This window comes from Theropithecus gelada, chromosome 9 (assembly GCF_003255815.1).
Source record: "Theropithecus gelada isolate Dixy chromosome 9, Tgel_1.0, whole genome shotgun sequence".
NCBI classification, from domain to species: domain Eukaryota; kingdom Metazoa; phylum Chordata; class Mammalia; order Primates; family Cercopithecidae; genus Theropithecus; species Theropithecus gelada.
The window spans coordinates 92,079,868-92,092,577 of NC_037677.1; the positions used below are offsets into that span (position 1 = coordinate 92,079,868).

At 44.6% G+C, this 12,710-nt stretch overlaps 1 protein-coding gene across 10 annotated transcripts in view; it reads right to left on the minus strand.

The window, feature by feature from the left end:
- Positions 1-6,566, minus strand: part of ALDH18A1 (aldehyde dehydrogenase 18 family member A1) — a 49,852-nt gene extending 43,286 nt beyond the window's left edge. For 4 of the 10 annotated variants that reach the window (XM_025396069.1, XM_025396068.1, XM_025396065.1 and 1 more), the window contains exons 1-2: positions 6,004-6,374; positions 2,571-2,686 (exon numbers count right to left, since the gene is read on the minus strand). Coding sequence is in view for 6 of the 10 variants with exons in the window: in XM_025396065.1 (XP_025251850.1) it covers positions 2,571-2,658 (88 nt within the window). In the remaining 4 variants the exon portion in view is untranslated. Of the gene's footprint in view, positions 1-2,570; positions 2,687-5,845 lie in introns of all 10 variants that reach the window. The other 6 variants (XM_025396066.1, XM_025396064.1, XM_025396061.1 and 3 more) reach the window with 3 other exon arrangements.
- Positions 6,567-12,710: the final 6,144 nt, after the last annotated feature.

Below are 12,710 nucleotides of genomic sequence, written 5' to 3' on the forward strand. Positions count from 1 at the left end.
GGAGGTTGCAGTGAGCTGAGATCGCGCCACTACACTCCAGCCTGGGTGACACAGCAAGACTCCATCTCAAAAAACAAAAACAAAACAAAACAAAACAAAAACTGAGCTAAAGACATGAACTAACATTTCACTGAAGAGGATATAAACACATGAAAAGATGTTCAGTATCATTAGCTATTAGGGAAAGGCACATTAAAGCCACAATGTGATATCACTACCTACCTATCAAAATGGCTAAAATAAAAAAGAGTGACCACATCAAATGATGGTAAAGATGTAGAGAAAGTGAATCACTCATACAATGCTAGTAGGAATGTAAAATGGTACTGCCACTCTGCAAAGACAGTTTGACAGTTTCTTATAAAACTGTGTTAGGCCATTCTTGCATTGCTGTAAAGAAATACCTGAGGCTAGGTAATTTATAAAGAAAAGAGGTTTAATTGGCTCATAGTTCTGTGGGCTGTACAGGAAGCATGGTGCTGGCATCTGCTCAGCTTCTGGTGAGGCCTCAGGAAGCTTATAATCATGGCTGAAGGCAAAGGGGAAGCACGCATCTCCAACGGTGAGAGAGAGAGCAAGAAGAGAGAGTGAGGGGGTGGTGCCACACACTTAACCAGATCTTGTGAGAAGTCACTCACTATCTCGAGGACAGCACCAAGGCATAAGGGATTCACCCCCATGACTCAAACACCTCCCACAGGCCCCACCTCCAACACTGGGGATTACAATTCAATATGAGATTTGGTAGAGACACACATTCAAACTATATAAAAAACTAAACATGCAGCTACAGCCGGGCGCGGTGGCTCAAGCCTGTAATCCCAGCACTTTGGGAGGCCGAGACGGGCGGATCACAAGGTCAGGAGATCGAGACCATCCTGGCTAACACGGCGAAACCCCGTCTCTACTAAAAAAAAACACAAAAAATTAGCCGGGCGAGGTGGCGGCGCCTGTGGTCCCAGCTACTCGGGAGGCTGAGGCAGGAGAATAGCAGGAACCCGGGAGGCGGAGCTTGCAGTGAGCTGAGATCTGGCCACTGCACTCCAGCCTGGGCGACAGAGCGAGACTCCGTCTCAAAAAAAAAAAAAAAAAAAAAAAAAAAAAAACATGCAGCTACAATCTGACCCAACAACTACACTCTTAGGCATTTATCCCAGAGAAATGAAATTATGTTCACACAAAATCCTGTACATGAATGTTCATACCAGCCTTATTTATAACTGCCAAAAAATGAGAGCAACCCAGATGACCTTTAATGGCTGAATGGTTACAGTAACTGTGATACACTCATAGCATTAAATACTACTCAGTAATATAAAGGAACTAACTGATACACACAGCAACTTGAATGACTCTCCAGAGAATTATACTAAAGAAAACAGAATCCCAAAAGGTCACATACTGGATGATTCCATTTATATAACATTCTTATAATGACAAAATTATAAAAATGTAGACCAGATTAATGTTGGCCGGAGGTTAGTAATAGGAAAGAGGACAGTGGCTGTTAAAGAGAAATAAAAAATCCTGTGGTGATTGAAATGTTCTGTATCTTGATCATATCAATGTCAATACCCTGGTTGAGATACTAGGTGAAATTGGGTAAAGGGTATAAGGGACCTCTTTGTACTATTTCTTAAAACTGCAAGTGAATTTATAATTAGCTCAAAATCTAAAACTTAATTACAAAAAAAGTAATGAACAAAAATAGCATGGGGTCGGGCACGATGGCTAAAGTGTAATCCCAGCACTTCAGGAGGGACGCCATGGCGGGTGGATCACTGAGGTCAGGAGTTTGAGACCAGCCTGGCCAACATGGCAAAACCCCGTTTCTACTAAAAATACAAAAATTAGCTGGGCATGGTGATGCACACCTGTAATCCCAGCTAATTGGGAGGCTGAGGCAGGAGAATCGCTTGAACCTGGGAGGCAGAGGTTGCAGTGAGCCAAGATTACGCCACTGCACTCCAGCCTGGGTGACAGAGCGAGATTCCAAAAAAAAAAAAAAAAAAAAAGCATGTAAAAATTTATTTTGGGGGTAATAAATACAGGAAACACTTTATTGACACAAACACTGAGAACATTTCACCAGGAGGCTACCTCTTTGCCTCCTTATTTGGTAGAATTTTGTCCAATTCTGCCAAATTACATCTTTTTTTTTTTTTCTCTTTTAAACCTATTTTCTTGGCTGGGCATGATGGCTCACGCCTGTAATCCCAGCACGTTGGGAGACCAAGGCGGGCAGACTGTTTGATCTCAAGAGTTCAAGACCAGCCTGAGCAACACAGCAAAATCCCATCTTGACAAAAAATAAAAAAGTTAGAGTCAGTGTGGTGGTGTGTGCCTGTAGTCCCAAGTACTTGGTGGGCTGAGGCAGGAGGATTGCTTGAGTCCAAGAGGTCTGGGCTCCGCTGAGCTGTTTGTGCCACTGCACTCCAGCCTGGGTGACAAAATGAGACCCTGTCTCCAAACAAACAAACACACACTTTTTTTTCTCTTTGAAAACCTTGTTGAAACACACTTTGACTATCAAACTTCCCACATACTCATAAGTTATCTATGGTACATACGAGATCTGGAGACGGTTGTACACTGGACCCAGGGCAGGAGATGTTGGTTGAACGGCTGGAACCCACAGCGGTAAACTTGACTCAACATGTTGCGATGTGGTCACTGACCAAAGTATCTGCAGAATACATTTTTTAAAAAGTGAGTAATGAAAAATACTGGAGAATTCATTTCATTTCCCTCTACTTCCCCTTACTCTCAGAGTAAAAATCTGACTCTCCTGTTCTAAACTCTTCTGTATTAGGGAAACTCCCACCTCCTCTGTATTACAGAAAAGAGAGAAAGAGTAAGTGGCTCTTTTCTAGGTCTCAACCCTAGCCCTTTCTTTCCTAGGACCATCTTAGTTTTTTTTTTTTTTTTTTTTTTTGAGACGGAGTCTCGCTCTGTCACCCAGGCTGGAGTGCAGTGGCCGGATCTCAGCTCACTGCAAGCTCCTCCTCTCGGGTTCACGCCATTCTCCTGCCTCAGCCTCCCGAGCAGCTGGGACTACAGGCACCCGCCACTTCGCCCGGCTAGTTTTTTTTTTTTGTATTTTTTAGTAGAGACGGGGTTTCACCGTATTAGCCAGGATGGTCTCGATCTCCTGACCTCGTGATCCGCCCGTCTCGGCCTCCCAAAGTGCTGGGATTACAGGCTTGAGCCACCGCGCCCGGCCAGGACCATCTTAGTTTTTATGTAAGCAAATAATAATGCAGGGTTAGGAATATTTTGCGACACAAAAAATATCTGTTGTTTTTGGTATCTTCCAAATTAAAAAAAAAAAATCTTTCAGGCGCAATGCTTATGTATTAATACTAAATCTTCATATAATTCCTGTAACAGATCCAACATCCTAAAACAACCATGTCCACCTTTCTGCTAACACCTCCCAACAGAACTGGGAAACGCACCTATTTGAAATGTCAGCCTGATCCTTGCCAGCCAACCATGAGAAGCAAGAGGAAAGGGCAGAGGCTGCTGCCATGTTTTTCTTCCTGATGCCCCAGGATTATAAAGTAACTCTTGCACCCCTGGAAGGCAGTGGCAATGTCTGCAACTGGCTAACATCTTAATCCTGTGGAGGATGAGAACATGGCTAGAAATCTCGGTTGAGAATATGAGGCAGTTATGGGCATTTCCTCACCCTGGGTCAAATTTGAGACTTTAGACAAAGAATAGTTTATTTCACAAAAAAGTAGGGGACTCCTTCCTATATGTACAGGGAGAACAAGCCATTCATTATTGTAGCTCTTTTTTGTTTGTTGAAGACAGAGTCTTGTTCTGTCGCCAGGCTGGAGTGCAGTGGAACAACCTTGGCTCACTGCAACCTCTGCCTCCCGGGTTCAAGAGATTCCCCTGCCTCAGCCTCCCAAGTAGGTGGGACTGCAGGCACGGTGCGCCACCACACGTGGCAAATTTTTTGTATTTTAGTAGAGTTGGGGTTTCACCACGTTGACCAGGATGGTCTCAATATCCTGACCTCAAGATCCACCTGCCTCGGCCTCCCAATATTGTGGCTCTTTTTATGCTACAGAGACACTGCTGTTTACACAAGAAGAACACTTCAGTTTCTTTGTTTGTGGGCCTCCTTTTAACTTTTGTTCTATGGATTGGTGGATATATCCCAGCCCTCTTAAATGTGCCTCAGAAGACTAGCATTTAGCCCCATAGTGAAGAAAAATAAGGCATGGTGTTATTGCTTTACAATTTATACTGCACAAGGCACCGAAATAGGACAGAGAATGGAAGGATACAGCTGTTCTAAAACATATGGCATCTAGTAGGCAACAAAGTATTAATTGATCTTTGTTATTTCAGTTTTTTCATAACACTGAAGTATGATTTTGGCACATGATCTATGTTTGCTGCTTATATAAATTCCTTCAATAATGGCTGCTAAACAATTATTTACATGTGAATTCTCCAAAATAACTATAGAAGAGCCAAAGGGTAGAACAATCAAATTCCAGTTCCACCTCCCTAAGAAACCTTCCCCAGCAACTCTAGTCTTCACAGCTGGATATATATTCCATAGGTTAGATTTTAAGTAGCCCGTGACTACTGCTTTTCCCATCTGGATTACAAACTTTCCATTGACAATATGGCAAAAACGATGAGGAACAAGGCCTTTGAAATTGGTCAGACTTGGGTTCGTGCTCTGCACTTGCTATCTGTGTGTGTGTCTCGTGGAGAGCTACCTAATTTTCCTAAGCCTCTGTTTCCTCACTTATAAATCAGGGATACTAACACTAAGGACCTCATGGAATTATAGCGAGAATTAAATGAGATAATGCGTGGAAAATGCTTGGGTACAACAGATGGTCAGTAAATGTCAGTTTTCCTCTTTTTGTCTTTTAGGCACTAATGATGCCTTACGATTATTTTCTCCTTAATTTCCTTCAAGACCCATCACAGGAACAAAGAATTCAACGAATATTCACTGTTAGATACAATCACACACATATATTGACTGACTATGTACCTCTCTGTTACCCAAGAGTGATTGAAAGCTCTGAACACTTACCGTCACTGAATTAGACGTTGAAGACTGACACAGAAACTAAGCCTCCTGGCCTCTTCCGTGTACCACTACCTCTGACTGACCTCGGAGGTTACATCTACTCTGTCACTGTAATGGATAGCTCACTTTGCCAGAGTGTATTACGCCCTCGAGAAGCACACAGTTGATCCCAAGGAGCAAAGAGTGTGTGTGTGTCTGTCTAGACTCATATCTAGATTCGTGTGACTGCGTCTAGACTCTCTGTGTGTGTTTAGACTCCGTATCATCAGTTGAAAAAAGTTTTCAAGTTCTGACTCAAGACATTTCTCAAGTATCTCTTTACAGACTAAACAGAAAGCCCTTATCTAACCGATTTGAACAGAGAAGTGAACTTCAGTCCCAACACAGTTCATCCACAAACACATGCTCAGTATATGGCTCACCACTTAAATACAAAGATCCGCTGGGCCTCACCACCTCAGAGGGCAGGGGACAATGATGGGGGAAGGGATGAGGTGGGGTATCTGGGTGCGCCCTGCTGTAACAGGAAGGCCCCAGCATACACAGAATGCCATACTGGAAAGGGAGTCTGGCTTTGAGGAGGGGATCACGAACGCCCGGAGGGCCGCGGGGAACTAGAGACCCAGGCCCGAGAGTCGGCGTGTGGCCAGCTAAAACCCGCGGCATCCCGGCGCTGCCACCACCGCCACCACCGCCACCACCAGTGCAGGCTCCGGACTCTCCGATCGAGAAGGGGCCCGCGGAGGCCTGAAGTCTCCACTTGGCCCAGTTCCTCACATGGTGTACCCAGGGGAGGCCGGGAAGGTCAGGGGCCCGAAGCCATCCGTAGATCCCGGGGCCGCCGCGCACCGGCATATGGGAGCGCGCCGGGGTTTTGCAGCGCGCCCTGGGCGGCCCGGTGCAGCCGCCATCCCTCGGCCAAGGCCCACACCTACCCGCGGGCCAGATCCCTGGGCCCCGGCACCTGCTCCAGCCGCGCCCCCGCTCCTCTGTGACCAGCGGCCCGACGCTCACGCCCCTTGCGCTTGAGCCTGGACGCGCATCAGCTTCCGCAGAGACTAGGGCGCCTAGCCATCCCCGCCGCTCGCAGCGTACCTGCCTCACCACCGCCGCAGCCGCCGGGCACTGCCAGGGGTCCGCACTCCACGCCGGGCTGATTCCGGCGCTCGCTCGCTCTCTTTTTTCTTCCGTCCACGTCCCGCACGATGACGTTACGTCAGTGGCGTAAAAGTAAACCTGGGCAGCCGGGCCTACGCTGTTGACGTCGGGCGAGGGCCTGGCCTGGAGCTGCGGCGCGGCAACGGCGTAGGCCCCTTTTGAGAATCAGGCCCGCGGTCCACGTGGCTGGCCCGCCCACTAGGCCCCGGCTAGCTGGAGGAGGCGGGACTCGAGTTCAGGGGGAACGCCCACGTCCTGGGAGGGGACATGGGCCGGGGACAGGGGCGAAGACAGCTTCCAAATGCCGCCCCAGCGGGCCTTCCAGGGAGGTAGAAGAGGTGCCTGGCATCCTCAGCTGCTGGTGTGTTTGTCAGTGTTAACCATATATGCCGGGCACACCTCGGAAATAGGTTGGATCAACTTACTTACGTTAGTTACTCCAGGCACATGCTGGGAATAGATTGGATCAGTTTACACACATTTGCAAACTTTGGCTCCTTAAATGGAAGCATTTTGACACTGCAATCAAATTGCTTGCCCCCTAGTCATCTGGAGATTTCCCCAGTGGTCCCATCTCAACTCTCTTTCATCAAAGGCAGTTGTAAGAATATTGCATTTTAAAATAGGATATTCAATCTCTGACAACTAGAACTATTCCAAAGGTGAATGCAGACTCACCTTTAAAGAGGGACCAAGAGAGACCACAAAAACCTGCCAGCGCAGTGGTGTGTGCCTGTACTCCCAGCTACTTGTAGGTGGAGGCAGGAAAACCACCTGAGCCCAGGAGTTCAAATCCAGCCTGGACAACACAGCAAGACCCCATATCTTAAAAAGAAAAAGAAAAAAAGTGAAAACAGAGATTTTTCTCCCTCTTTCTTTGCTGTGTTTTGCTCAAAGGACACATTCCTGCATAGGCACATAGTGCTGGGTGGTGGGAGGGCAGCACTTGATAGGAGGTTGGGCACGGAAACGCATCTTGCCCTTCTGTCGTCCCTGATAACACTGCTAAGTTTATTTATTCATTTTCTTGTTCATTAAACACTGGCTACTGCTATGGTCTGAATATGTCCCCCAAAATTCATATGTTTGAAACTTAATTCCCATGCAAGACTATTGGGAGGTGGGGCCTAATGGGAGGCATTTGGGTCAAGAGTGCTCACCTTTAATGAAGATAGTGACCCTCATGAATAGATTAATGCTGCTATCAAAAGCTTTGTGGGGGTGGGTGTCCTCTGCTGCTCTTCTGCCCTTCCACCATGTGAGGATACAGCAAGAAAACCCTCATCAGATGCTGGCACCTTGATCTTGAACTTCCTAGCCTCTAGAACTGTGAGAAATAAATTTCTATTATTTAAAAATTATCCAGTCTGTGTTATTGTATTTTAGCAGCACAAAATGGACTGAGACAGCTAGTTAATGTACCAAGCACTCCCTGGGTGTGGAAGAAGACATAGTTGAGTCCACAGCCTTATGAAAGAGAGAGATGTATGAGCAAATAATTATAATACCATGTGATAAATACTAAAGAATGGGATGGCCAGACATTCAGGGATGGCTGAAATGGTTTGACTTTGTGTCCCCACCCAAATCTCACCTTGAATTGTAATCCCCATAATCCCCACCTGTGGATGGTGGGACCTGATGGGAGGTGATTGGATCATGGGGGCTGTTTCCCCCATGCTGTTCTCGTGATAGTGAGTTCTCATGAGATCTGATGGTTTTATAAGGGACTCTTCCCCCTTCACTTGTTTGCTCTTTCATGCCTGCCACCATGTAAGACATGCCTCTTCTCCTTCCACCATGACTATAAGTTTCCTAAGACCTCCCCAGCCACGTGGAACTGTGAATCAAGTAAACCTCTTTTTTTAATAAATTACTCAGTCTTGGGTATGTCTTTATAACAGTGTGAAAACAGACTAATACGTGGCTTTAAAAAGAGTTGATATTCAAATTGTGCTTTGAAGCGCTAGAAGTAAGGGGTTTACCTAAAAGAGGAGAGGAGTACAGGATCATATGACAAAGAGGGAATAAGGGAATGATATATGCAGAGGTGTGAGACACCCTGTGAACAGAGGCTACTTGCAGTAGGACATGACAGGAGAGGGGTCTGACTGGGATCCTACCTTACAAAGCGTTTTTTGTGCTATGCTAAAGATTTTGAATTTTATAATCCTCAAAAACAGAGACATGACTTTTTAAGTGCTGGAATGGTATGACCAGATTTTTGTGCCAGAAATGAGTAAAGAGCCTAGAGCTGGCATGTTGATTATCCTATTGCAAGGGCCCAGGTAAGAAATGGTGGCCCAAAAAAACGCTTCAGCAGTGGAATGGGGGACAAAAAGGAGGGAGAGCTGACAGTACTTATTGAAAGTGGGGGAGTGAGAGAAGAGCAGTGCTTGCGAATCTGATGATGCTGCAATACCATGAATCAGGAAATCTATGAGGTGAGTTCTCATGAGATCTGATGGTTTTATAAGGAACTCTTCATCCTTTACTGGTTTGCTGTCTCATGCCTGCCACCATGTAAGACGTGCTTCTTCCCCTTCCACCATGATTGTAAGTTTCCTGAGGCCTCCCCAGCCACGTGGAACTGTGAATCGGGAACAACAGTTCTTTTGGGTGATGAATGAGAATACGAAATGTGTTAAATGTGGAGCATTTTGGATTTGCAGTAGGGTAGAAAAAACAAAAGAAATTAAATTTCCCTCAAATAAGTTATATCTGGTATCTCATCTTTTGTTTTAAGGTTCTCATCATGTACTTAGAATGAATTAGGTGACTGTGGGTACAGGGGCCTTCACTTTAGAAGGCCTGTTATGGTTCTTAACTCACAGATTACCTTATGGTAATAGCTTGTCTGCCTTCCCTGCTAAAAGATAGGCTCCTGAGAACAGGGAAGTATATTCATGGAACATAAGAAATATTCAATAGATATTTGATAAATAAATAAAAGTAACTACTTTGGTTTAGTTTTCTCAAATAAGAAATAGGGCTAATGACACCATCCTTGTCTATCCCATAGGGTTGTGAAGAGTATAAAAAATGAACATCCTTTAACATTGTACAGACATTTTCTATTTTATTTATTGCTCTTATTTTTATTACTATTTTACTACTAATATTCTATTCCATCAATAAAGAGAAAGGAGTGGAATATGTAACTATGGATTAGGAAAAATTAAATTTCAGACATATGAGCTAGTTTTTCCCTCCATAGAAGTCAAGGAAGTAATTCAGCTATGATATTTTTCCTGTGTATGATAAAAAGACTGACTCTTTTTTTGACTGGAGAGATTTAATTTTTGTCTCAGCAATTAGAAATAAGGCTGGATATGACCAGACAGTCACACAGGAAGTGGGACATTTAGTATTGGTCTATAAGAAGGCAGGATTGAGAAGTGCTTCTTTAGATGCCATCTAAATTATTTTAGGCTTAAATTACCTTAATCTCAAGTTATTTAATTATAAAAACAGACACTCATTCGAACAGGACAATTTACTAGAAGGAGTAACTTATAGTCTCCAAAGGCAGAAAGTCAAATTGGGTCTCACAAGGGGCAGGGACAAGAAACTTAAGATGGTTCTCCATCTCTAAGTCTTTTGCTAACACTTTTCTTTGCCCATCTGTTTCCTTTTCTCCACTTTTCCTTTAAGATAGAGTCTCCATTAGTGAATATTTGGTGGAAAATGGCTTCCCTAGCTCTAAAAAGTCTTTCCAGTTAGTGCCCACTCATGACCCATTTCAAGTCTTGGTCTAAATTCCAAGTTCCTGTGAGAGAAAATTGTACTGGTCTAGACTGGTTCAGGACTCCATTCTTGGTCCAGTCATGCATGTAATGGAAAGATGGAGGCTGTCTCCTCCCCTCCTTAAGCAAAGCTCTGAGCAGTTGGAATTCTGAGAAATGGTGGCCATATTCAGGAGTTGGCAATGATGGGACCCTAAATGAAACCAGTTTGAGCCACACTATGCAGCATTCCACAGTTTCACAAACCAAGCTGCACATGAGAAGCACCTAAAAAACTTGACAAAATACTGATCTTGGAGTCCTCACTTCCCAGAACTGCCTCTTCCACCAGGGATTCAGCATCTCTAGGGGTAGGGCCCAGGAATCAGTATTTTTATAAAGCACCCTAGAAGATTACTTTGTGACTAACCTTTGGGAACCATTGCTTTAAAAGACCCAGAATACTGAACAAATACAATGATAAAAAAGGGAAGTTACTCATAAATATGGAGTGTTACATACAATATACAAGAAGTTGAGTTTTTTGTTTGTTTTGTTTATTTCTTTGAGACAGGGTCTCACTCTGTTACCCAGGCTGGAGTGCAGTGGCATGATCATGGCTCACTGCAGCCTCAACCTCCTGGGCTCAAGCGATCTTCCTGCTTCCACCTCACAAATAGCTGGGACTACAAATGTTCTGGTGATGGTTGTGTAACTCTGTGAATACATTTAAAACCAGTGAATTGTACACGTTAAGAGGATGAATTTTATGGTATGTGAATTATATTTGACATATACTTTGTTTAAAGGCACAGAATGGTCTCATAGCACTTCAGCATGAGGCTAAGGATCTGAATCATGGACCAAGAGGGACCAGATTCTGAAAGCGGCAGGTAGTCTGTCAGCAGTGCACTGGATGTCTGCTACCCCATAGATGAGGATGAATTGTCACGTATTATTTTCCTTTAAGAAGCCCAAACCTGGAAAACTTAAATACTCTATTAGCTTTGTGATCAGTTTTACTACAGGTTTCCTCGGAGGCAGGGTTACTGAATGAAATGTCTATGAAATGGACTATAGTGGGATCTGTGCTATCAGCTTCCCAGCTGCCGACTTCCCCTTGTACAGAAGCACTTCCTCTAATTTAATAACAACTGCTCAAAACTTTGCTTTTTCTTTCAGGGAAACTGGTTACTTTCCAAGTGCTTTGGAAAAGGGCAAAATGATAGAGATGATGTTTACAAATGAGCGTTTTCTTCTCATGAAGCAGGATTATAACTAAGCATATACTTTATTAAAAGGCAGTTTTAATTTCAGAGCATTAATATGCTGTGAAGAAAACCAAACTATCTCCCAGTTCTGTCTGTCTGTCTTTCAAGTCCCCACAAAAGGAGCTGCCATCATGCTTATCTTGGCTGTTTGGCCCATTCAGTGTTTCTACTAAAGTAGTCACTTCAGGCCCCGAACCCTCCTGCCCATGAAAAACCCTGGGTCTTCATGAGGGTTGCTCTAGGCTCCTGGGATCACCTCCCTCCCACTCACTCTCCCAGTCCCCTACATCCTGCCACGTTAGTTCCAAACTTGCCCCTCACTAGTCTAGGCCACACTGATTGCTTTTGTGAACAAATGTAGTCTCCTGTGTTACATGTCAATCTCCCCCCACTAAATTGTTAGGTCACTGAGGAGCTGCACCTTACAATTCCACATTCCAGAGTTTCACTGAAGTTGTTCTAGTACATTCTATTCTTTAGATTCAATTCTTTGTAAAATGGATTTAAAGTTTCAAACAAGTAGATTTGGTATCTTACACCAAAAATTTGCCTTAATTACAAGGCTAGGATAATTCTGCTCCAGGCCTAAACCTTTTAATGTTTTCTATCATAGTTCCCAACCAATTCCTACCTGTCCAAGAGTGATAATAGGAAATTACCTTGTTTTCTCTGCAAGCCAGAATCTCTGAATTGGCAGGGCAGGCAAGGCCCTTTGTAAGCTGCCACTGCCTTGTGCTAAAACAAAAAATATTTTTTGCTGGACTCACTAAAGTCAGTGTCACAAAACTGGGGTCTTCAGAGTATATCTCCAAGGAAAAGAACCTAAGTCCCCTGATTTAAATGCTATTGTGTACTTATGAAAGTTTTCTCCCTCCCTGCACACCCCTCATCCTTTTTTTGGGACAGTCTTGCTCTGTTGCCCAGGCTGGAGTACAGTGGCATGATCATGGCTTCCTGCAGCCTTGACTCCCTGGGCTCAAGTGATCCTCCCACCTCACCTTCCTGAGTAGCTGGGACCACAAGTGTATGCCACCATGCCTGGCTAAGCTTTTCTTCTTCTTTTTTTTTTTAGACAAGAGTTTTGCTCTTGTTGCCCAAGCTGGAGTGCAATGGCGCAATCTTGGCTCACTGCAACCTCTGCCTCCCTGGTTCAAGCGATTCTCCTGCCTCAGCTTCCCGAGTAGCTGGGATTACAGGCACCCGCCACCATGCCCGGCTAATTTTTGTGTTTTTAGTAGAGATGGGGTTTCACCATGTTGCAGGCTGGTGTTGAACTCCTGACCTCATGATCCACCCACCTTGGCCTCCCAAAGTGCTGGGATTACAGGTGTGAGCCACTGTGCCCGGCCAGCTTTTCAATTTTTTGTAGAGATGCAGTCTTGCTACATTGCTCAGGCTGGTCTCAAACTCCTGACCTCAAGCAGTCCTCTTGCCTCAGCCTCCCAAAGTGCTGCGATTATAGGAATGAGCCACTCTATCCGGCCTTTT